At 36.7% G+C, this 21,559-nt stretch overlaps 2 protein-coding genes and 1 non-coding gene across 4 annotated transcripts; 2 read left to right on the top strand and 1 right to left on the bottom strand.

Annotated features, from left to right (window-relative positions):
• Positions 1-4,338: 4,338 nt before the first annotated feature.
• On the top strand, positions 4,339-4,422 carry Trnal-cag (transfer RNA leucine (anticodon CAG)). Its single transcript has one exon. It is a non-coding gene; the product is annotated as a tRNA-Leu (tRNA).
• Positions 4,345-9,172, top strand: LOC106137048 (chymotrypsin-1-like). Its single transcript, XM_060951713.1, has 6 exons — positions 4,345-4,375; positions 4,857-5,043; positions 5,705-5,951; positions 6,944-7,090; positions 8,493-8,591; positions 9,006-9,172. Exons 1-6 carry the CDS (start codon positions 4,345-4,347, stop codon positions 9,120-9,122), a joined length of 828 nt encoding a protein of 275 aa, XP_060807696.1. The 3' UTR covers positions 9,123-9,172.
• A 707-nt stretch (positions 9,173-9,879) lies between these two features.
• Positions 9,880-20,526, bottom strand: LOC106137055 (vanin-like protein 3). 2 transcript variants are annotated; one of them, XM_013337804.2, is made up of 9 exons: positions 20,371-20,526; positions 18,406-18,492; positions 17,457-17,516; positions 16,933-17,075; positions 15,553-15,746; positions 13,927-14,055; positions 12,096-12,260; positions 11,521-11,659; positions 9,880-10,830 (listed from the first exon to the last, which is right to left on the bottom strand). In XM_013337804.2, exons 1-9 carry the CDS (start codon positions 20,428-20,430, stop codon positions 10,458-10,460), a joined length of 1,350 nt encoding a protein of 449 aa, XP_013193258.1. In that variant the 5' UTR covers positions 20,431-20,526; the 3' UTR covers positions 9,880-10,457. The 2 variants fall into 2 exon arrangements, with proteins under 2 accessions (XP_013193258.1, XP_060807886.1); XM_060951903.1 differs by lacking the exon at positions 9,880-10,830 and adding an exon at positions 10,972-11,134.
• Between the last annotated feature and the right edge of the window lie 1,033 nt (positions 20,527-21,559).

Genomic DNA, 21,559 nt, shown 5'->3' with positions numbered 1-21,559 from the left:
AGATTGAGAAAGGCGTTAGGCAAGGATGTGTTGCGTCACCGTGGCTGTTCAACCTATTTATGGATAGCTGTTTGACAGATTTGAAATAGTCTAAAAGTGGATTAAGGATGAATGAGTTACTCGTCAAATGTCTGCTCTATGCCGACGATCAGGTTATACTGGCGTCATCAGCGGAGGAGTTACAGGAGATGGTAAACTGTATGCATGAAGCTTTAAAAGAGAAAGGAATGAAAGTGAACGTAAGTAAAACTAAAACACTGGTTTTTGAAATGGAGAAAGAAATGACAGCATGTAATATTTTGATTGGAGGAGAAAAAGTGGAGCAAGTGAAAGAGTTTGTATATCTAGGATCAAAGTTTACATCAGATGGCAAGTATGATAGTGATATTGAAAGGAGAGTGAACGCGGGGAACATGGTGAATGGAGCTTTGCATGCCTTTATGAGCAGTCAGAAACTATCCAAAAAGGCTCGACTGGCTGTGCACAGGGGCGTGTTGGTCCCGACATTAATGTATGGGAGTGAAAGTTGGGTATGGCAAAAGAAGCATGAAAGCAGAATAAATGCAGTGGAAATGAGAGCGTTAAGGAGTATGATGGGTGTGAAATTGAGTGACAGGATAAGGAACAGCGTGATAAGGGAATGTTGTGATGTGAAAGAAGATGTAGTTACAGGAATAGAAAAGGGTATGTTAAGATGGTTCGGTCATGTGGAGAGGATGAATGAAAGCAGGTTGACTAAGCAGATATACAAGGAGAGTGTGGAGGGAAAGGTCGGAGTGGGAAGACCTAGACGAACGTATCTTGATCAAATTAAGGACGTCCTGGTAAAGGGTCAGGTCAAAAGTACCCGAAACCGCCGAGCTTGTATGAAGAGAATTATGAATGTGGACGAAGCGAAAGAAGTATGCAGAGATCGTGGCAAGTGGAAAGAGGTAGTCTCTGCCTACCCCTCCGGGAAAGAGGCGTGATTTTATGTATGTATGTATGTATGTTGAGATTCAAATAGTGAGAGGTCGCTACGTCGCTAGCCCATCGCCTAAAATAGGAATCCCAAGGCTATCCCTTAGTCGCCTTTTACGACATCCATGGGCAAGAGAAGGAGTGGTTCTATTCTTTTTGTTAACTGGTGCCGGGAACCACACGGCAAATGATGATTATGTATTTGAGCTAAATTTTAGGACTGTTACTTTTAGTGCTCAGAATTAAATCGTTTATCATTTTGGTAAGGCATACAGGGATTTATAATATTTTTTAAGATACATCTATTTATTATTCAAAAATCCATTTCACATTCCGAGACAAAGTGTCCCGCCATTTTACAATGGCGGCCATTATAACGGCGCAAGAGACATCCCAAAACAATAAAACGTATTGACGAATGAAATCTTAATTTGGTCCGGGATTCATATTTAATAAAGTATTGGAGAAGGTATATATGAAGTTAGAAGATGAATGAACAAACATATGTATGTACATCCTATTAACATTATAAAGGCGAAAGTTTGTGAGTATGTCAGGATGTCAGTATGGATGTTTGTTACTCTTTCACGCAAAAACTACTGAACCGATTACGATGAAATTTCGTATGTAGGTAGCTGAAGACCCAGAATAACATATAGGCTACTTTTTATCCCGAAGTTCCCGCGGGATTGATTGTTAAGTTATGATAGGGTTTCCACGCGGACGAAGTCGCGGGCGGCGTCTAGTAATAAATAAACCACGTCTTTAGCTCTTGCGGGGGAGACAGAGGTTGCTACATTCGAATAGCACGTTCAGCCTAGATGGCTTTACGAGTTTTACTCGATAAAGCGCGTCGAGCAAGTAAACCCGATTTGTATCTGTTTGACCAGCGCCACCTAGTGGTAACGCGATGGTACTAATGCAATTCCATACAAATTCGTGATTACTTGCCCGGCGCGTTTGATCGAGTAAAACTCGCACTTACCCCTCAGGTCGCTAGTCCATCGTCTAAAATAAGAATCCTAAGTATTTCAGAAAAATCCATTGTTAACTTTTACAATTTGCACGAAAAGGAAAGCGGTTGACGTAGAGAAAAAGATAGAAGGAGTGTGGTTTAAAAAAAAGTGAACCATCGTAAAAGAGCTTTTGTCCGCATGTGTGAATGACAGAAATCTTGCAATTTCCTGAGATAATCTATGACACATCTATGACGTAATGGCTGCCAACTGTCACACTATTGTTGAGAGTGTGTGCGTGTGTAGTATATTTTTGTGGACTGGACTACTAATGGTGCTTCATTTGGCCATAAAGTAAAACTCCGTCCACCTTTTTGTCTACGTCTATACACTGTTTTGTTTTTTATACTTAAACTCTAGATAACGGAATATAAGATGACTAATTCAGATTTGTACAATTTACACTTAGTAGCCATTCACTGGTTCTTACCAGCTCTTGCTAAAGTGTTTTAAAGTTCCGGGAACCACACGGCTACTCTCACACATCACAAATCCAATTTTCTTACCTTCTTGCCTAATCGGCATGCATGCAACATTCTACGTCATTCATATGCGAGCAACGAAAGGCATTCTAAACACTAGCAAATTACTGCGTCCTGTTTGTAAAAGCGACGGACCTATTTAATTGGGCGCCAAAGAGGTTAAGAAATATAAATTACAAAGTTTTATTTTTTACTAAGGTAAAATCGTGGAGATCAGAACAAAAAATAATTCACATTAAATTATTCTTCTTTTGCTAAAAAAATTTAAAAGAAAGACTTACTTTAATATTGGTTTATTTCAAAGATGCACATTAAAGAGTAGCGAATATTAATATCTTTTATTTGCATGCTAGTGCATGAAGTCTTAACCCGGCAGAAGGGACGAACGCTAGGAGAATGATGATGTGAAGAACAAACTAATGGGCACCATAAAATAACGTACCATGAAAACACCATATTCTAGTGCCGGCACATTTCATAGCATTCTTTGATCGCATGTATTGAGGTCGGATTATCATTATAGTAATCTGTAATTTCGCTTTCGTAATGTATGACACTTGTATGAGATAAATTTGAATAATGATTTCTTTACAGTAAATCAATAGGTAGGTAATAAACAATATCGTAAAGAAATGCCGTACAAATATAGATTGTTATTTCTCAATACGCTGTGTTTGACCGCCTTAAAATTACTAATTACATACATACATATCATCACGTCTATATCCCTTGCGGGTTAGACAGAGCCAACATTCTGGAGGAGACTGATAGGTCTGAAAGGCCACGTTCAGCTGTTTGGCTTAATGATAGAGTTAAGATCCAAATAGTGACAGCTTGCTAGCCCACCGCCTAAAAGTATAATCTCAAGTTTATAAGCTTATTCCTTAGTCGCCTTACACGACATTCAAGGAAAAGAGATAGAGTGTACCTTTTCTTTTTTCATACTTCAGAGACAGTCAGCTCTGTCTACCCCTTAAGGGATAGACGTGATGTGTGTGAGCGTAAAATCGTTTTAAAACATAGAACTTCGGTAGGATCAGATCATCTGTTGCTAACACACGCTTCTAGAGTTTATTTTACGGCCGCTAGATGGCGTAAAAAGTGATTTTCGTATGAACTCCATATGCAATAGTCTTATAGGGGTATCACCATAAGAATTTAGACCACAGTAATTGAGAATAATTTGACGCACGCATAATTTTGTAGATAAAATTTAGGAAAGTATATAAAGTAAAATATTTCTTGTTGCCAGTCAGTTTTCAAAAGCGGTGTCATGGATTTTCGTGTGGTTTATTTGTGTTTGTTTGGGATTTTTATGAGTTTTGGTAAGATTTAAAATATTATTTGATAATTACTTTACATCTTGCCAAACCAACACGTGAAAAGTACCTACTGGAAGAAATTTTTCTAGAAATAAGTGTACTAAATTTCTTCTTAATCAACTTCTAGTTGTATCTTTGTCCTTGATGTACGGTACGTAAATATATAAATAAATGGGGAGGCGTGATTTTCCCTCTCTTCTCCCAATAAATCAATTACCTAATTGTTAAGTTTATTTTGAATCTCATTTATTTTTTCGATAAAGATTTTATTTGAAAAAATAAAAATGCACTTAATTAAGCCAATGAATAAATTATTTCAACGAATATTGGTTTCATTTATCAATACTGATCAAGTGAATACCTAGTTTATGAGATAATTTAGATGACAATATAATGGTACGGAACCCTACGTAAACAAATCCGTCTCGCACTTGGCCGGTTTATACATATGAAGTACGACACAAGTCAAATCATGGTTATGTATGACGTCATAGTTCTATTTTTGTCTCACAGTACAGTAATAGGATATAAATTGTTAATTTCGCCAATGCTTCATAAGTCAGGATGGCCGAGCGGTCTAAGGCGCTGCGTTCAGGTCGCAGTCCACTTCTGTGGGCGTGGGTTCGAATCCCACTTCTGACAGGATATTTTGCTCTCTATCTTTTTATTTTTAAAACTTACTTTTTATTGCAATATAGATATCAAATTTTATTTTAATAATGATATTTAATTTATTTTGAATTAATGTTATTTTTTATGTTAACTTCAGACCTGTTTTTTTCATTTGATATAATTATTTTACGTACTTTCCTTTATAATTAAATTCAACTTATTCACAAAAATATAAAACTTCGTCCTATGATCAATGCAATCTGTGAATCTTAATTGCATCAATAAAGCTAATTTCACGTTAACTTACTCGTAACACGTAAACAATAAACGTGTCTTTCGAGTCTTGTTGCTTCGAGTCGAGTGTGGCTCTGTCTACCCCGAGCCTAAAGGATTCATTCGCAGATATTTTTTATTTATTTTAAGGAATAAAGACGAAATATAAACATAATATAATTTCATTCCAGTCTCATCAGAGTTCTACTCCTCAATCGAGGGCCGGGACGACTGGGAACGAATAGTGGGGGGCACCAAGGCCCCAAACGGATCCATCCCCTACCAGGTGTCTTTACGCTGGTTTGGAGTCTGGCATTTCTGTGGGGCGTCACTAGTGACCCCCAGGGTCATACTGACGGCCGCTCATTGCGTTGACAGGTATATATGAAGGAATCTAGATTGGGTTTTAGGATTTTAAAGTATGCTAAAAAACATACATACATATTGGTCACGTCTGTATACCTTGCGGGGTAGACAGAACCAAAGGTCTTGAAAAAAAAATTGTTCAGTTTTTCTTTTATCATATACTTATTTAATGAATGTTTTCAAGCTAATTATAAAAAGACATGTCTTTTTGTTAAATGCGCACATGAGCCGCTTATAAGCTAAGCAAATACCCCGCTACTCGCATGTACGGTTTGCTTTACAATTTTTTAAGGCGCCTAGATTAATTTTTACATACAACACGTCCCTGACGACAATAAACACGTTGAATTTTAATAAATATATTTTCAAAAAAGTGCCGTTTGGTTCCCGGCACCAATAGAAAAAAAGAATAGGACCACTCCATCTCTTTCATGGATGTCCTAAAAGGCGACTAAGGGATTGGCTTATAAACTTGGGATTATTCTTTTAGGCGATGGGCTAGCACCCTGTCACTATTTGAATCTCAATTCTATCTTAAAGCCAAATAACTGAACTTGGCCTATCAGTCTTTTCAAGACTGTTGGCTTGGCTCTGTCTACACCGCAAGGGATATAGTCGTGATTGTGTGTGTTTACCTTATCTCTTCCACCTTCCATAAAAAACCTGATTCCAGAGCCAGACCAGAATACCTAAGAGCAGTTGTAGGCACCAACCAACTGCGAGCTGGTGGGAAATCCTACAGCATCCGAAAGATCGTCGCTCATGAGGAATATGACGACGACGTGATCAAGAACGACATAGCCATTTTGTTCACTGATGAAGAAGTCGATTTTGGGAGTATAATTGATGCTGTGGAGCTGAACGATGAACCGGTGGAAAGAGGGGAGGATATGATACTCACTGGATGGGGGACTACTTCTGTGAGTATAAACACACATCGACTAAGATCAGTTTTTAGTTAGTTTAGGTGCCGTGTGGTTCCCGGCACCAATAAAAAAAAGAATAGGACCACTCCGTCTCGTTCCCATGGATGTCGTGAAAGGCGACTAAGGGATAGGCTTATAAAATTGCGATCCATTTTTTTAGGCGATGGGCTAGCAACCTTTAAATACTATAGTTCCCGTGGTATTTGCTAAAAACCTGTACCATTATTATTTTGTAGATGCGCCCACCTACAAAAATAAATGTTGGTAACTAGTTCATTACATGATGAATACAATTGAGTATAAAAAAACAAAAGCTAAAATTAAAGCAAGCCAGATTAAATCTAGGTTCAGTAAATTAATAATATCTTATCCATTTCATTTCTTACAAATTTTTTCAAATTCAAATTCAAATTTTTTATTCATTATTATAGGATACTTCATATCGCTTAATAATTGTCAAAACTTTTAGTTTCACAACATTGGTTGACTTCAAATAAATTACTTAAAAACTAAGTTTACTGCCGCTTCCAAGGCGTCAGTGCAAAAGAAGCAGTAACAAACTGCACTGCAGCATTTTCTTCAACAACGTCAACTTCACAAATATCCAAACTTAGAATAGAATGTGGACGAGAGAATACATTGTTCAGATTAATATATTTATATGAGATTTTAATAATAAAAATATATATAATTTTGTGTCGTGTGGTTCCCGGCACCATTACAAAAAAGAATAGGACCACTCCATCTCTTTCCCATGGATGTCGTAAAAGGCGACTAAGTGCTAGGTTTATAAACTTAGGATTCCTCTTTTAGGCGATGGGCTAGCAACCTGTCACTATTTGAATCTCAGTTCTATCATTAAGCCAAATAGCTGAACGTGGCCATTCAGTCTTTTCAAGACTGTTGGCTCTGTCTACCCCGCAAGGTATATAGACGTGACCATATGTATGTATGTATGTATAATATATATTTTTATGGTATTACAGTACCCAGGGCGTCTCCCAAACGACCTGATGCAGCTGGACCTGAAAGCGATAACTTACGAGGACTGCAAGGAAGCCCATAAGAATGTGAACGAGGTCTTCGAAACCCAGATCTGTGCTCTGACCAAAGCTGGTGAAGGGGCTTGTCATGTACGTTGTACATGCCTGCCTGAGACATACATACATACATGAAACTGAGTGACCGGATAAGGAACAGCGTGATAAGGGAATGTTGTGATGTGAAAGAGGGTGTAGTTACAGGAATAGAAAAGGGTATGTTGAGGTGGTTCGGTCATGTGGAGAGGATGAATGAAAACAGGTTGACTAAGCAGATATACATGGAGAGTGTGGAGGGAAAGGTTGGAGTGGGAAGACCTAGACGAACATATCTTGATCAAATTAAGGACGTCCTGGTAAAGGGTCAGGTCAAAAGTACCCGAAACCGCCGAGCTTGCATGAAGAGAGTTATGAATGTGGATGAAGCGAAGGAAATATGCAGAGATCGTGGCAAGTGGAAGGAGGTAGTCTCTGCCTACCCCTCCGGGAAAGAGGCGTGATTTTATGTATATATGTATACATACATAGATACATACGTACATACATATAATCACGTCTATATCCCTAAAAACTGATAGCCCACGTTCAAATAGAGACAGGTTGCTAACCCATTGCCTAAAATAAGAGTCTCAAGTTTATAAGTCTACTCCCGAGTCGCCTTTTACGTAACCCATGAGAAAGAGATGGAGTAGTCTTTTTCTTTTTTCTAATGGTGCCGGGATCCACAGTACATATAGATATAAGTATACGAGTAGGTACAGTGCCGTGTGGTTCCTGGCACCAATACAAAAAATAATAGGACCACTCCATCTCTTTCCCATGGATGTCGTAAAAGGCGACTAAGGATAGGCTTACAAACTTGGGATTCTTTTTTAAGCGATTTGCTAGCAACCTGTCACTATTTGAATCTCAATTCTATCATTAAGCCAAATAGCTGAACGTTGCCATTCACTCTTTTCAAGACTGTTGGCTCTGTCTACCCCGCAAGGGATATAGATGTGACCATATGTATGTATGTATATGAGTATGATAGTATTAAGCGAACTGATATCAAACTTAAGTTGTAATCGCAAATCTTAGGAGAACTTATTCCTTTACTTAAGGTTCTTAAGTCTTTCGCAATATACCATTATGTAAATAAATATATACGGGACAAATTACACAGATTGAGTTAGCCTCGGAAGTAAGTTCGAAACTTGTGTTACGAGATACTAACTCAACGATACTATATTTTATAATAAATACGTAGGTATATAGATCTTTAAACATACTTGTGTTACGAGATACTAACTCAACGATACTATATTTTATAATAAATACGTATATAGATCTTTAAACATCCAAGACCCAGGCCAATCAGAGAAAGTTCGTTTCTCATCATGCCCTGGCCGGGATTCGAACCCGGGACCTCCGGTGACACAGACAAGCGCACTACCGCTGCGCCACAGAGGCCGTCGTATGTGCTTCGAATGTGTATTTTTATTTATTCGTCCAGGGTGATTCAGGAGGTCCTCTTGTGAGGGAGGGTCGCCAGGTTGGCATCGTGTCGTGGGGCATCCCCTGTGCTAGGGGAAAACCAGATGTTTACACGAAGGTAAGGGAATCATAAATACATACATACATACATATGGTCACGTCTATATCCCTTGCGGGGTAGACAGAGCCAACAGTCTTGAAAGACTAAATGGCCACGTTCAGCTGTTTGGCTTAATGATAGAATTGAGATTCATATAGTGACAGGTTGCTGGCCCATCGCCTAGAAAAGAATCCCAAGTTTGTAAGCCTATCCCTTAGTCCCCTTTTACGACATCCATGGGAAAGAGATGGAGTGGTCCTATTATTTTTTGTATTGGTGCCGGGAACCACACGGAATCATAAATAAGATAAGAATAAATGCAATAAAGAGTTTACAAACAAACAAACATATAGTCAGATCTAGTCTATATTCCTTCCGGGGTAGACAGGGTCTTATTTGATTATGTTTTGATATTTGATGTTTAAATTAAAGGTTGAAGCCTACATGCGCTGGATTGAGAAAACTCTTTATGATGATGATGAGGACCACCTGAGGGACCTGCATAAGAGAAGAACCAACAGACACAGAAGACTGAATGTAGTATCGTAGGCACAGATCTTAGGTCTCAAACTGTACTTTAAACGACCGATTTTGAAGAAACGCTGACTTTTGCTAATATTATTTATGTAAAGACTTAGAGCATGGCGGTTTCCGCTTTGTGTTTGAAATAAATTATATGAATTTACGATTATGTTTTTTTTTATTCGAACATAGTGATATTTATATCTGGCCGTGTGGTTCCCGGCACTAATATAAAAAAGCCTCTTGCGACATCCACGGAAAATGAGATGGAGTGGTCCTATTCCTTTTCCTTTTGATGCCGGCACCTTCATAAGGAACCGGGAACTTTATGTAAACGTCCTCACAAAAATTAACAACAAAAAAGAAAGACATTTTCTTTACAGAAAATATTTATTTTTACAAACATCATGCGTAATACTAATATCACAGTATTCAGTCGTATTAAGATATTCAGAGTGCATTAGATTTCTGGATACTTTTACTACTTACAAACAATCAAAAACTATTAAATGCAAAATTAATAAGTTTCCTAATGAAAAAACGGACTTCAGACGCTGTTATTTGCGAATTTTGTTATGTCTAAAAAATCTGCAAATTTTACCCACACAATGATCTACATTAACTTTAGAAAAAGCAATTGTTATTTAAAAAAAGAAAATTAAATCATTTACACTTATATGTAAACGGGTTATTTCCTCTTATTTACTTTCACAAAAGTAGAAAAAGTCACTTTTCATATTAAATAAATATTTAATAAAAGTGCAATGTTTTATTTTTTTTAAAAAAACCTTAATAACACCTGTGAAGTATGATTTCACACTAAACTTAAACCAAACACTTAAATCATAGCATTCAACGAAAAGTAATAATTATATAATTACTTAGACAACAATTATAGATCTAAGTACCTACTCCATTGCAATTTCACAAGATTTTTGGAGGGATTTTTGTTTTTAAACATGACATAAGCGACTATTCACGCACGTTGAAAAGCTATTTGTCTTGTCAATGTCACAACGAACCCAAGAGATAGAACGAGAGAGAAAATCAGACTTTTCATCGTTCGTAAATAGTCCCCACTATTCATAAGACGATTCAAAATAACGCCGAATTCCGCCGCATTCAACGACTTGTGAAAGTTACAATACTTAGTATGAAAAGAAATATCTTTTAACATTCAAGTTAAGTTTTCAAAATATTTCTAGTACGAGGTACAAAAACCCCCGATAGAAATTTATAATCGTACGGCTTAAAATTCCAACTTTCTTGTCGCTACAGATTTCTTTGAAAAGTTGATCAGATTCATGAACTAAAATCCATTCATCTATATCCACTCGAATATACGATGGTTAGCCGACTAAGTTACATCATTTCTAAGACATATATAGACACGACAATAATAAGTATCCTCAACCTAATCCAGACATAATCGAAGAATTCTATCACATCCTCATTGAAAATGTAATCATAGACATTCATATTAATCGTATCTTTGAAATCTACGTGATATTTCTGATTGTCTTTTGAGAAATCTCGACCGTATATTGTTATTCTTAGAAGATTTTCACCGTTTTCTATAGCAAGTGTAGTTTTGTTGGCGGGTTTGGTGTGAAATGCGAATTTTTTGAAGAGTTTCGACTCGTCGCTCGTGAGAATGATAGGGTAGTTGACTGTGGTGGTGAAGTTACTGGAAATGCTGATCTTTTCGAAGGCGACAGTGCTGTTGATTTCGGACCTGGATAAAAAGAAGAATTTGTTAAAGAAATAATTATAAATAAATATAAATATATACGGGACAAATTACACAGATTGAGTTAGCCTAGAAGTAAGTTCGAGACTTGTGTTACGAGATACTAACTCAACGATACTATATTTTATATTAAATAAGTACTTATATAGATAAACATCCAAGACCCAGGCCAATCAGAAAAAACATATATATGTATCTCAATAAACTCCTGGCACATGTAAGTTTCATTACAGGAATTTCCAGACGGTTTCCAAGGTCCATTTTCTTGAATGTCCCATTCCCCGAATGTCTGCCCCCCAGAAAGCACACGTATAAAGATTAAAGTACATTTGGAGAGTGTTTATATTCTTTATTATAATAAAATACTTTTAGTCTAAAAAATCTAAATATATATCTCACTTTTTATTTTCAGGCTGCATCTCATAAACCGTGATAGGTATATCTACATACATACATATGGTCAGGTCTATATCCCTTGTGGGGTAGACAGATGCAACAGTCTTTTCAAGACTGGCATACCTTGTCCTAACATTTATTTTGAATGCGGCGAGATAATTGTTTCGTTTAACTAAGATCTTTAGAACCACGCAACGAATTTTAATACTACCTACTATATTTACTACTAATTTTACTACTACTGTTATCAATCACCGACAATAGAAAATAGGTGCTCACCCCAGGGAACAAGATCTCTTTTCCAATTGATGACAAGCGAACACAGAACAAATTTGTGTTCCTATATCGTGGCTTTTGTCAAAACTGCGAATTCCACTGAATGTAGACAGGTAGTAATTCATTTTGGGTTGTTTCAAGCCTGGAAAATAGAAGTCGATAAGTCGTGTAGAAATGCTTTAAAAGAGAGAGGGTAGTTAGTTAAAATGCAGTTAGTAGTACCCTTAAAATACTAGTAACAGGTAGCTGGTCCATCGCCTAAAAGAAGAATTCCAAGTTTATAAGCCTAACTCTTAGTCGCCTTTTACGACATCCATGGGAAAGAGATGGAGTGGACATATATACATACATATAATACATACATACATACATAAAATCACGCCTCTTTCCCGGAGGGGTAGGCAGAGACTACCTCTTTCCACTTGGCACGATCTCTACGTATTTCCTTCGCTTCATTCACATTCATAACTCTCTTCATGCAGGCTCGGCGGTTTCGGGTACTTTTGACCTGACCCTTTACCTATAATATATTTTATTATTATTTATATATACATATAATAACATACTATTTATTATACCTGCTTTAGTCTTCACGTAAAATTGGCAGCAAAATGATTCATGGCAGACAGTCTCTTCGTAGCCACCCGGACTGAGGTTCAAATCTACTGGTCTGATGATGAAACCGGTGATGTCATCGCTGGTAAATGATGATGAAAGACTTGACAGTGGAGCTTCGTTCGACTCTGGAAATGTAAAAGAAATCATCATCATCAAATGTACGTATGTTATACTAGAGGCCGCCCGCGACTTCGTCCGCATGGAAACCCTATCAATCCCGCAAGAACTCCGGGATAAAAAGTAGCCTATATATTATTCTGGGGCTTCAACTACCTACATACCAAATTTCATCGTAATCGGTTTAGTAGTTTTTGCGTGAAAGAGTATCAAACATCCATACTGACATACTCACAAACTTTCGCATTTATAATATTAATAGGATGACCGTTTGCCGTGTGGTTCTCGGCACCAATACAAAAAAGAATAGGACCACTCCATCTCTTTCCCATGGATGTCGTAAAAGGCGACTAAGGGATAGGCTTACAAACTTGGAATTCTTTTTGTAGGCGATGGGCAAGCGACCTGTCACTATTCGAATCTCAATTCTATCATAGAGTAAACGTGGATTTTTAGTCTTTTCGAGACTTTTGGCGCTGTCTGCCCACGTAAGGGAAAAATATATAAATAAATAAATATATAGATACGGGACAAATTACACAGATTGAGTTAGCCTCGAAGTAAGTTCGAAACTTGTGTTACGAGATACTAACTCAACGATACTATATTTTATAATAAATACGTATATAGATAAACATCCAAGACCCAGGCCAATCAGAGAAAGTTCGTTTCTCATCATGCCCTGGCCGGGATTCGAACCCGGGACCTCCGGTGACACAGACAAGCGCACTACCGCTGCGCCACAGAGGCCGTCAAAAACGTCAATTATACATGTGTATGTACTTGTCTACTTATGGTTTTCTTAACAAAAAGACAACCTTATCTCAAATTTACTTTATCACCACGTGTGACATAGGTACCAAAATCGGACCATATTTTATCAATTCCAATGATATTCACGTCACTTGTCAAGTCACTAATCAATTGTTTTCGTTTTGTGTACATTATTGACACAAATGATTTATTGACTGAGTCAGTCAATGATTCGATGCTGAATAAAACGATTTTGATCGATAATCGTACAAAATAATCGGTTTTCCCAACAACCTACCTATGTCGCGAAAATATTAGCAAATAAGATAAAGTTTATTTTTAATTATCAATGATTTATTTTTTAATTATTGAAAAGTAAGCATTGATGATTAATTGACTAACAGTTCACGAGATCATGTTACCGGCGACTTTGTTCGCCGTAAAAAAATAACTGACAATCTTTCATCCCCACTTCTAACCTTTTCTCCCTCTTTTTTCGCAATAAAAAGTCTATGTTCTTCCATAGGATCAACATTTATCTATATGTACCACGTTTCATCAAAATCGGTTCATCTGTTAGTTACTTTCGCATTTATAATATAACATACATACATACATATCTATATTACGTCTATATCCCTTGCGGGGTAGACAGTGCCAACATGCAGTTTTGAAAAGACTGATAGACTTCAATGATCAATTTTCTTTGACTTAATGATAGAATTGAGATTCAAATTGTGACAGGTTGCTAGCCCATCGCCTAATAGAAGAATCCCAAGTTCACAAGCCTGTCCCTTATTCGCCTTTTAACACATGGGAAAGAGTTGGAGTAGTCCTATTCCTTTCCTCCTCCTCTATTGGCGCCGGGAACCACACGACATTTATAACATTAATAGGGATTAGAAAATATCAGAAAATCACCTTTTTCAATGAATTTCATCAGATCAACATATTGTCCTTCCACCTTTCCTGATCTGCCCGCGTACACGGCACTGCTGGTGATGAGATTCACATTGTTGATGAAGGCCCAGGACGGTGCAAATTGGTTTGCTGCTTGACAAAACATAAATCAGTAAACATACTTTTGTTAAAATTCGGAATAATAAATTAACTAATCGTGAAATGGACTAGGTAATCGCATGCAAAAGTATCGTGAATTGGACCAATCGTAAAATGGACCAATCGTAAAATGGACCAATCGTAATATGGACTAATCGTAACATGGACTAATCGTAAAATGGACTAATCGTAACATGGATTAATCGTAAAATGGGCTAATCGTAAAATGGACTAATCGTAAAATGGACTAATCGTAAAAAAAGACTAATCGTAAAAAGAACTAATCGTAAAATGGAATATTCGTAAAATGGGCTATCGCCATCGAAGCCATCTGTCAATCATAGCGAAAAATGTGACGCGCTAAGCCAATAGCAACGAAGAGCCTAAATCGCGCAAGCAAAGATTTCACGGATTGGATCATAAATACAACCTCTGACTCAACATCGTCTGAGCTATGATTCCCCAGGCATTACACCTAACCTGGCGGAAGTCGAAATCTTCCCTTTGTGACTGCCGAGCTCCAACTATCACTCCCGCTACATAGATATTGCCAAGTTAAGTGTGGCGACATCTCTACGCCACAAGTGACAACAGCCAATGACGCGACGCTGTCAGCCAATAAAAGCGAAGAGTCTAAATCGCGCAAACAAAGATTTCACGGGCATATGTAGGTATATTTTTGTATAACCTCCGACAGAACATCGTCGGAGCCGCGGTTCCCAAGGCAATAAACTCGTAGCCTCGCAGAAGATGGAAGATCTTCTAGAAGATCTTTGGTGGCGGTCGAGCACGAACTATCGCTCTCACTACAGTGACTCCGACGTACGTATTGTACGTATATCTTTTATATATTGTATATTGCTGCAGTGTAGTTTGTTCCGCCGCTTCTTCTACAGATGCGCTTTGGAAGCGGTAGTAGTTATAATTAGATTTAAGTTATGTGACGTCAATAAGTGATACCTTGTATCCAATTTTGAAAATAAATTTATTCTATTCTATTCTATATCCGTGATGCCTACCCAGGCACCAGGCGCTGATCTTCCGGATTGTTGTTCCGGAATGTTTACAGCCAGCATTATGCTGAAGGGGTACCCTTTCGGGAGCACCATACTACATATTTTATGTAAGTTTATTATTTTGTATATTTTATATATGTATTTTATTATATTTTATATATGTACTTATTTGTTTATGTATGTCTATTATTAGTTGTGTGAGTAGAGTACACGCCTGTCACCCTTTCCATCATGTCTCCTATCTCGGGTCTGCTGGAAGAGATTTCTTTTGAAATAAGCAGAACCTTTGTAATTTTGTTTCCTGTGTTTATCAGTCTCGATGTTTTCTGTGTACATAAATTAGTAAATAAATACATGTCTATTTTTATACATATTTTTGTTTCCTTTTTTGTCTTTTTGTTATGGTGTTCTTTGAATAAATTCTTTTTACTTTTACTTTTTACTATATATGGACTTTTCCAAAATTACTTACCATTCAAAAACGATATATCAGCTTGCGAAGGGCCAGTTACCACGAAGTTCTTCAGCCCCTTCAACCCTGGAGGTCTTAACACCAGGTCTTCCTCCATGAGGAGTCCGAAGGTCACGCCGAAGTCAGAGGTGAAGGTTGTGACGTCTTTGCTCGTGAAGGTGCAATTGGCTATGTTGTTCATAGGTTTTCTGTAACTGTTTGGAAAGAAATGATATTTAAAGTAAAATTTTAGCCGCTTAAATGATAAGTAGGTAGTTCAGAATTCGTACGTGAACATTGATTTCGATTTATATTTGTTACTCACAGATCTCGAATCTTTTCGAAATTACAACTAGATACTAAAGCAAATTAAAATTTGTTCAATTTTAAAAATCAATTTTATGTAAATTTGATATTACATTTAGAAATATCATAACTATAATAATAATGTATGTATCGTCCACGTTTTCTTTTTTCTGCGAAACTATATAAGTTTTAAGTCTTAGTTTTATTCGATGTCTACAAATTTTGTGAAAACAAAATAATATTTAAATGTTTTTTAAAATGTCTTATAATACATACATACATATGGTCACGTCTATATCCCTTACGGGGTAGACAGAGCCAACAGTCTTGAAAAGACTGATAAGTAGGCCACGTTTAGCTATTTGGCTTTAAGATAGAATTGAGATTCAAATAGTGACAGGTTGCTAGCCCATCGCCTAAAAGAAGAATCCCAAGTTTATAAACCAATCCCTTAGCCGCCTTTTACGACATCCGTGGGGAAGAGATGGAGTAGTCCGATTATTTTTTTCTATTGGTGCCGGGAACCAAAACACATAAAGCGTTTAAATAGCTAAATTCGTAGTAGGCCAATCATTGACCTGATTGAAAATTGCTTCTAACAAATTGATAGCAGTACTACAATATAATTAACATATCTTCAAGGTGAAATCAATGGTCGACTAAACATACAGAAATAAAAGGCTATTGTAATGTGAATTGATTTGTTTATTAAACGTTTGTTTACTATGAAAAAATAGGATCACTCCATCTCTTTCCCATGGATATCGTAAAAGGCATCTCAGGTACCTATAGGCTTTCAAACCTGGGAATCTTCTTTAAGACGATGGGCTAGCAACCTGTCACTTTATATGAATCTCAATTCTATCAGTAAGCCAAAAAGCTGATCGTGGCCTATCAGTATTTTCAGCACTGTTGGCTCTGCCTACCTCGCAAGGGAAAAAGACGTGATTATATGTATGTATGTTTTTTATTATTTAAACTTCGTATTAGTCAATTAATCTGTACAATGTATTCTCCCGACCACATTTCTTAATAAAAAGATTGAGAGACATGTATATGCGTATGTAATAAGAGTGAGAGAGAGAGATGACTTACACAGCAATAATGGACCCCTCTTTGTCGAAGACCAGGTTACTCCTTACCACTTCTTCACCATTCGGACACTGGGTTTTCTCCAGCAAGTGAGCTACTATATATAAGTTCGTCTGCTGGGCTAAGTCTGACAAGGTCTTGACGTCCTGAAAATAGGAACAATATTACAAACGCGTCATTGTAAGCTCAAGCTAGCCACCTTAAAAAAAAAGTTAAGTAGATTCGCTGAACCGATTTTGATGCGGTTTCAAACTTTTTTTAGTTTTTCTCGGCTTTTCGCAGATCGTCCAACCATCACGTTCTTAGACGACCTCTTTTTAACCTCTACCAATATTATAAATGCGAAAGTAAGCCTGTATGTCTGTAGGCTTTCACGCTTGAACCACTGAATCGATTTTGATGAAATCGGTACCTAAATATGTTGTTACATAGGCTGCGTTTTTTTTTGCGAAAAAAGAAACAACGCCGTCAAAGTATTGGGCATAAGCTAGTTAATAATAATTTTTAATTTTAATTTTTTTACTCACCTCATCATAATTCTCAGCCGTATATATATCTCCTGAAGGCAAAACGACTATATTTACATCCTGAGGACAAAATATATATCATTAAATGATACTAAATACAAACTAAACTATACATAGATCTCTATTCGTGCCGTGTGGTTCCCGGCTTAAATAGAAAAAAGAATGGGACCACCCAACCCTTACCCATGGATGTCGTAAAAGGTGACTAAGGGATATTAAGCTTATAAACTTAGAATTCTTCTTTTAGGCGATGGGCTAGCAACCTGTGACTATTTGAATCTCAATTTTATCATTAAGCCGAACAGCTGAATGTGGCCTATCAGTCTTTTCGAAATTTCTCTGTCTACTCCGCATAGATATCTATAGACGTGATTATATGTCTAGTATGTGAACTTTTGATATTTTAACTATCATCCCAGGGAACGGTCAGAGCATTCAAGCATCTGGATGTGTAACCATGATCCAATGCTAGTTAGGTTCCCCTGCAAAGGTTGCGGAGGTCATCAGACGGGAGTCGGTTCGTGTAAAAACCTGACTCACTAAATCCAGGATCATGTTCAAAGGCATACCACGGTCTCCTCTCCACAGTGTTGAGGATGTAACCGGGACTAAAGATAGATAGATAAACTCTTTTAGATGAGAAACAGAAAAAAAAACCCAGGTTATGAGGTATGAATGTGGATGAAACGAAGGAAGTGTGCAGAGATCGTGGCAAGTGGAAAGAGGTAGTCTCTGCCTACCCCTCCGGGAAAGAGGCGTGATTTTATGTATGTATGTATGTATGTTATGAGGTACAAAGGCGGACTTATCGCTAAAGCCGTCTCTTCCAGTCAACCTTAGGGTGGGAGGAAATTAAAGAATATAAAGGCGATCGTCTCAGTACGTATAAAATAAAGCACAAAGCAGCCAAAGTTAAAGCCGAAGAAGTAAAGAGAATGAGGAATCTTACATGTTTAGAAGCATCTTTCAAGGCTGGTAAATATCTCCGTAGATCAGAGAAGACGCTGGACCCAAATGTTGCAGCCCTATATGTGTCCTGAAACAAAATATATATATACATTATATGTACTTCCATTCAAATATAAAGGTAAAAATTAAAATATCATAAAAAAATATATAAAGATGCCGTGTGGTTCCCGGCACCAATACAAAAAAGATTAGGACCACTCCATCTCTTTCCCATGGATGTCGTAAAAGGCGACTGAGGGAAAGGCTAACAAACTTGGGATTCTTTTTAGGCGATGGTTTAGCAACCTCTCACGTGGCTATTCAGTCTTTTCAAGACTGCTGGCTCTGTCTACCCCGCGAGGGATACAGACGTGACAATATGTATGTATGTATGTAAATATATAAAGGTCCATTACGGGATAAACAGAGCCAACAGTCTAGAAAAGACTTGCCTTACTTAATCTGGATGGCTTTATGATGGAATTCAGCTTAGTTAGCAACCTGCCAGTATGCTATCTCTATTCCATCATAAAACCATACAGCTGAACGTGGCGTTTCAGTTTTTTCAAGAGTGTGTGAGATGACATTCAAGAGACAGATTCAAGAAAGGAATCTGTACATCCTGCATGGGATATAGATGTGATTATATTATTTATATCAGCCTATTTTTTTTATCAGCCTATAATTACAACATATATTTGGTTGACTGGTAGAAATCTCGATTGAGATAAGTCCGCCATTGTACATATTCTTCTAAATCCAATGACTGTTCTATTTTTGTTACATTTCCTTTTATATGCAGTAAAGAGTTTACAAACAAACTTACTAGAGGGCGCTAACATATAGTTGCCCACAAATATTTCTAGCTAGCGCCGTCTCAATACGAATCTGTCTACGTGACTCCCCTCTGACGAGATTAATGACAACCCAAGGGATAGGGAATTAGGGCAGTATTCCTGTCTCTTTTTTAGAAAGAGAAGGAACAACAACACGGCATCATCGCGTGATCGGGTGTTGAACCATTGTTGCTACGTCGCACGTGCTTTTTTTTTAAAGGACTTAGAAGTTTTTATAAAGGTCATATACTTAATTCGAAAATATTAAATTTAATAAAGTTAATATAAGGAGAAAAACATTCAGGAAAATTAAATAAACAAGAAAGAAAATTTATAGATTAAAAAACAAATAAATCGTAGTCACGTCATGTTTTTTTTTCACAATTTATTTTTCTGAAAATCTTTTCAAAGTTGTGATTCTTCTTTATGGCGATGTGATCTCATCTAGCCATTATAATGCCATTTAGCAAAACACGGCCTTTCCAAGATTGGTGGCTTTGCCTACCACGCAAGGGATAAAGACGTGATTGATATCTTTAATTATTAATCTTTGGTACCTAACACATATTTTTTTTATATCACGATCTTAAACTAATAAACTAATTACATTATTTTTATTGGCTATGTACCTACTAGTATCGACCACGAAAACGAGAACTCAATTATGTTCATTTTGTAACTAGCTTTTGCGCTGGACTTCGCACACGTGAGAAATTCCAGAAAAAATTAGCCTTTGTCACTCCCAAAGCTCTATTTTAGGTAAATCTGTGGCTTTCTGGAAAATCATAAGTAGTAGGTACTTAATTTTTGAGTTTATTCGTTACAAACATACAAAAATACAAATCTTTTCTCTTTATTAAGAGTGCATATTTGTAAAATAAATATGTAGGTATATAAGATAAGTGAATGAATGACTATTTTTTTCTTTTTTTTTATACGTGTAACACGCCTTTAGATTGCTTAAATAAATTATTAATTACACCTACCCACTAGGTGTAATAATATATTTATTTTGATTTTTTTAATTAGTTATCTATCTTATTCAATTTAAATAAAAATATAGCCAAAATACCGGCCATTACAACATCACACGTGCAAATATAAAAAAAAATAGATGAAAAAATACTTACACTGGCTAGTGATAAACTGTAGCACAAAAAACAAAATACTAAACTCGATAGAAACCTCATTTTGTTTTTTTAATTAACACTGGCACACAACAAACTTGAACGACTTCCCCCCACGACCGGCGACGCGTCTATGTTTGTTTCGATATTTGATGTTCGAATGGAATCCTCGCATCTCAGCTGATATGGCCTGTACCATGAGCCCTAGCGATAAAAAGATTATTCTATGAACAGTGCATTGGTACAGGGTCTTTTGTTTTTATGAATGGCAACGAAATGGTTTACGTGACTTAGTGGACGTTGCAATTGCAAATTGCAGTTTCTGTAAAATGCCAAGAATTCAGAATAAATTGTTTACATTACAAAAACCTAACAGATTAAAGCTTTTGTTGATATTATACCGTAAGTATTAGTACCACTTAATTCCTTTTATTTCCATATGGATGTCGTAAAAGGCGACTAAGGGATAGGTTTTTAAACTTAGGATTCCTCTATAAGGTTAGCAACCTGTCAATATTTGAATTTCTGTTATGAACGTGGCCTTCAAACAACGTCTTCTTACGACTGTTGACTCTGTCTTCCCCGCAAGAGATAAAGACATGATCATACATTGATTGATTGATTCATGTATGTACTATGTACATACGAAGTACTTATTGAAAGTAATTATGTACATAGGTAATAAACAATCACATAAAAAATTACCAGTACTTAAAAAAATCATAAATAATTTTATTAAGTAGATAAGTACATTTACAATTTAAGTAAGATTTTACAACTTGTTTATTGTTATACAGTTTTGAAATTAAAACTTTACTATTCTTTTGGTACAGTCAACTGCATATCAAAGTTACCCCGCAGTATCTATGACTCGGTAAAAAAGGCTAATTTGCAATGAATTTGGGTAGGTTAATATATAGTTGACTGTACATGCATAGCTAATGCAAAATATCATTGTGTTTTATTTATAAATAGATACCTTGCTATCGTGATAGGGGTCAACAGACAGACCTCTTTATTTTTAGTTCGAAAATAACATTAAAAAAAATCTTTACTACGTAGGTAACTAAGTAGGGTACTAGCTGTTTCCCGCGAGTTCTTCCGTATCTCTTCTATAACATACATACATACATATGGTCACGTCTATATCCCTTGCGGGGTAGACAGAGCCAAGTCTTGAAGAGACTGAATG

Source organism: Amyelois transitella, chromosome 26 (assembly GCF_032362555.1).
Source record: "Amyelois transitella isolate CPQ chromosome 26, ilAmyTran1.1, whole genome shotgun sequence".
In the NCBI taxonomy this organism is placed as follows: Eukaryota; Metazoa; Arthropoda; class Insecta; order Lepidoptera; family Pyralidae; genus Amyelois; species Amyelois transitella.
Note: the sequence above shows the minus strand (reverse complement) of the source record. Positions and strands in the feature narration are given on the sequence as shown.

Excerpts from the sequence above, each read along its gene's own strand:
- LOC106137048 (XM_060951713.1), top strand. The coding sequence starts at position 4,345 with ATGGCCGAGCGGTCTAAGGCGCTGCGTTCAG. Across the intron at positions 5,044-5,704 it reads GCCGCTCATTGCGTTGACAG|AGCCAGACCAGAATACCTAA; the intron begins GTATATATGAAG and ends ACCTGATTCCAG. Across the intron at positions 8,592-9,005 it reads AACCAGATGTTTACACGAAG|GTTGAAGCCTACATGCGCTG; the intron begins GTAAGGGAATCA and ends TTTAAATTAAAG.
- LOC106137055 (XM_013337804.2), bottom strand. The coding sequence starts at position 20,430 with ATGAGGTTTCTATCGAGTTTAGTATTTTGTTTTTTGTGCTACAGTTTA. Across the intron at positions 15,747-16,932 it reads GAGGGGTCCATTATTGCTGT|TTACAGAAAACCTATGAACA; the intron begins GTAAGTCATCTC and ends CTTTCCAAACAG. Across the intron at positions 14,056-15,552 it reads TGATATATCGTTTTTGAATG|CAAACCAATTTGCACCGTCC; the intron begins GTAAGTAATTTT and ends TTTGTCAAGCAG.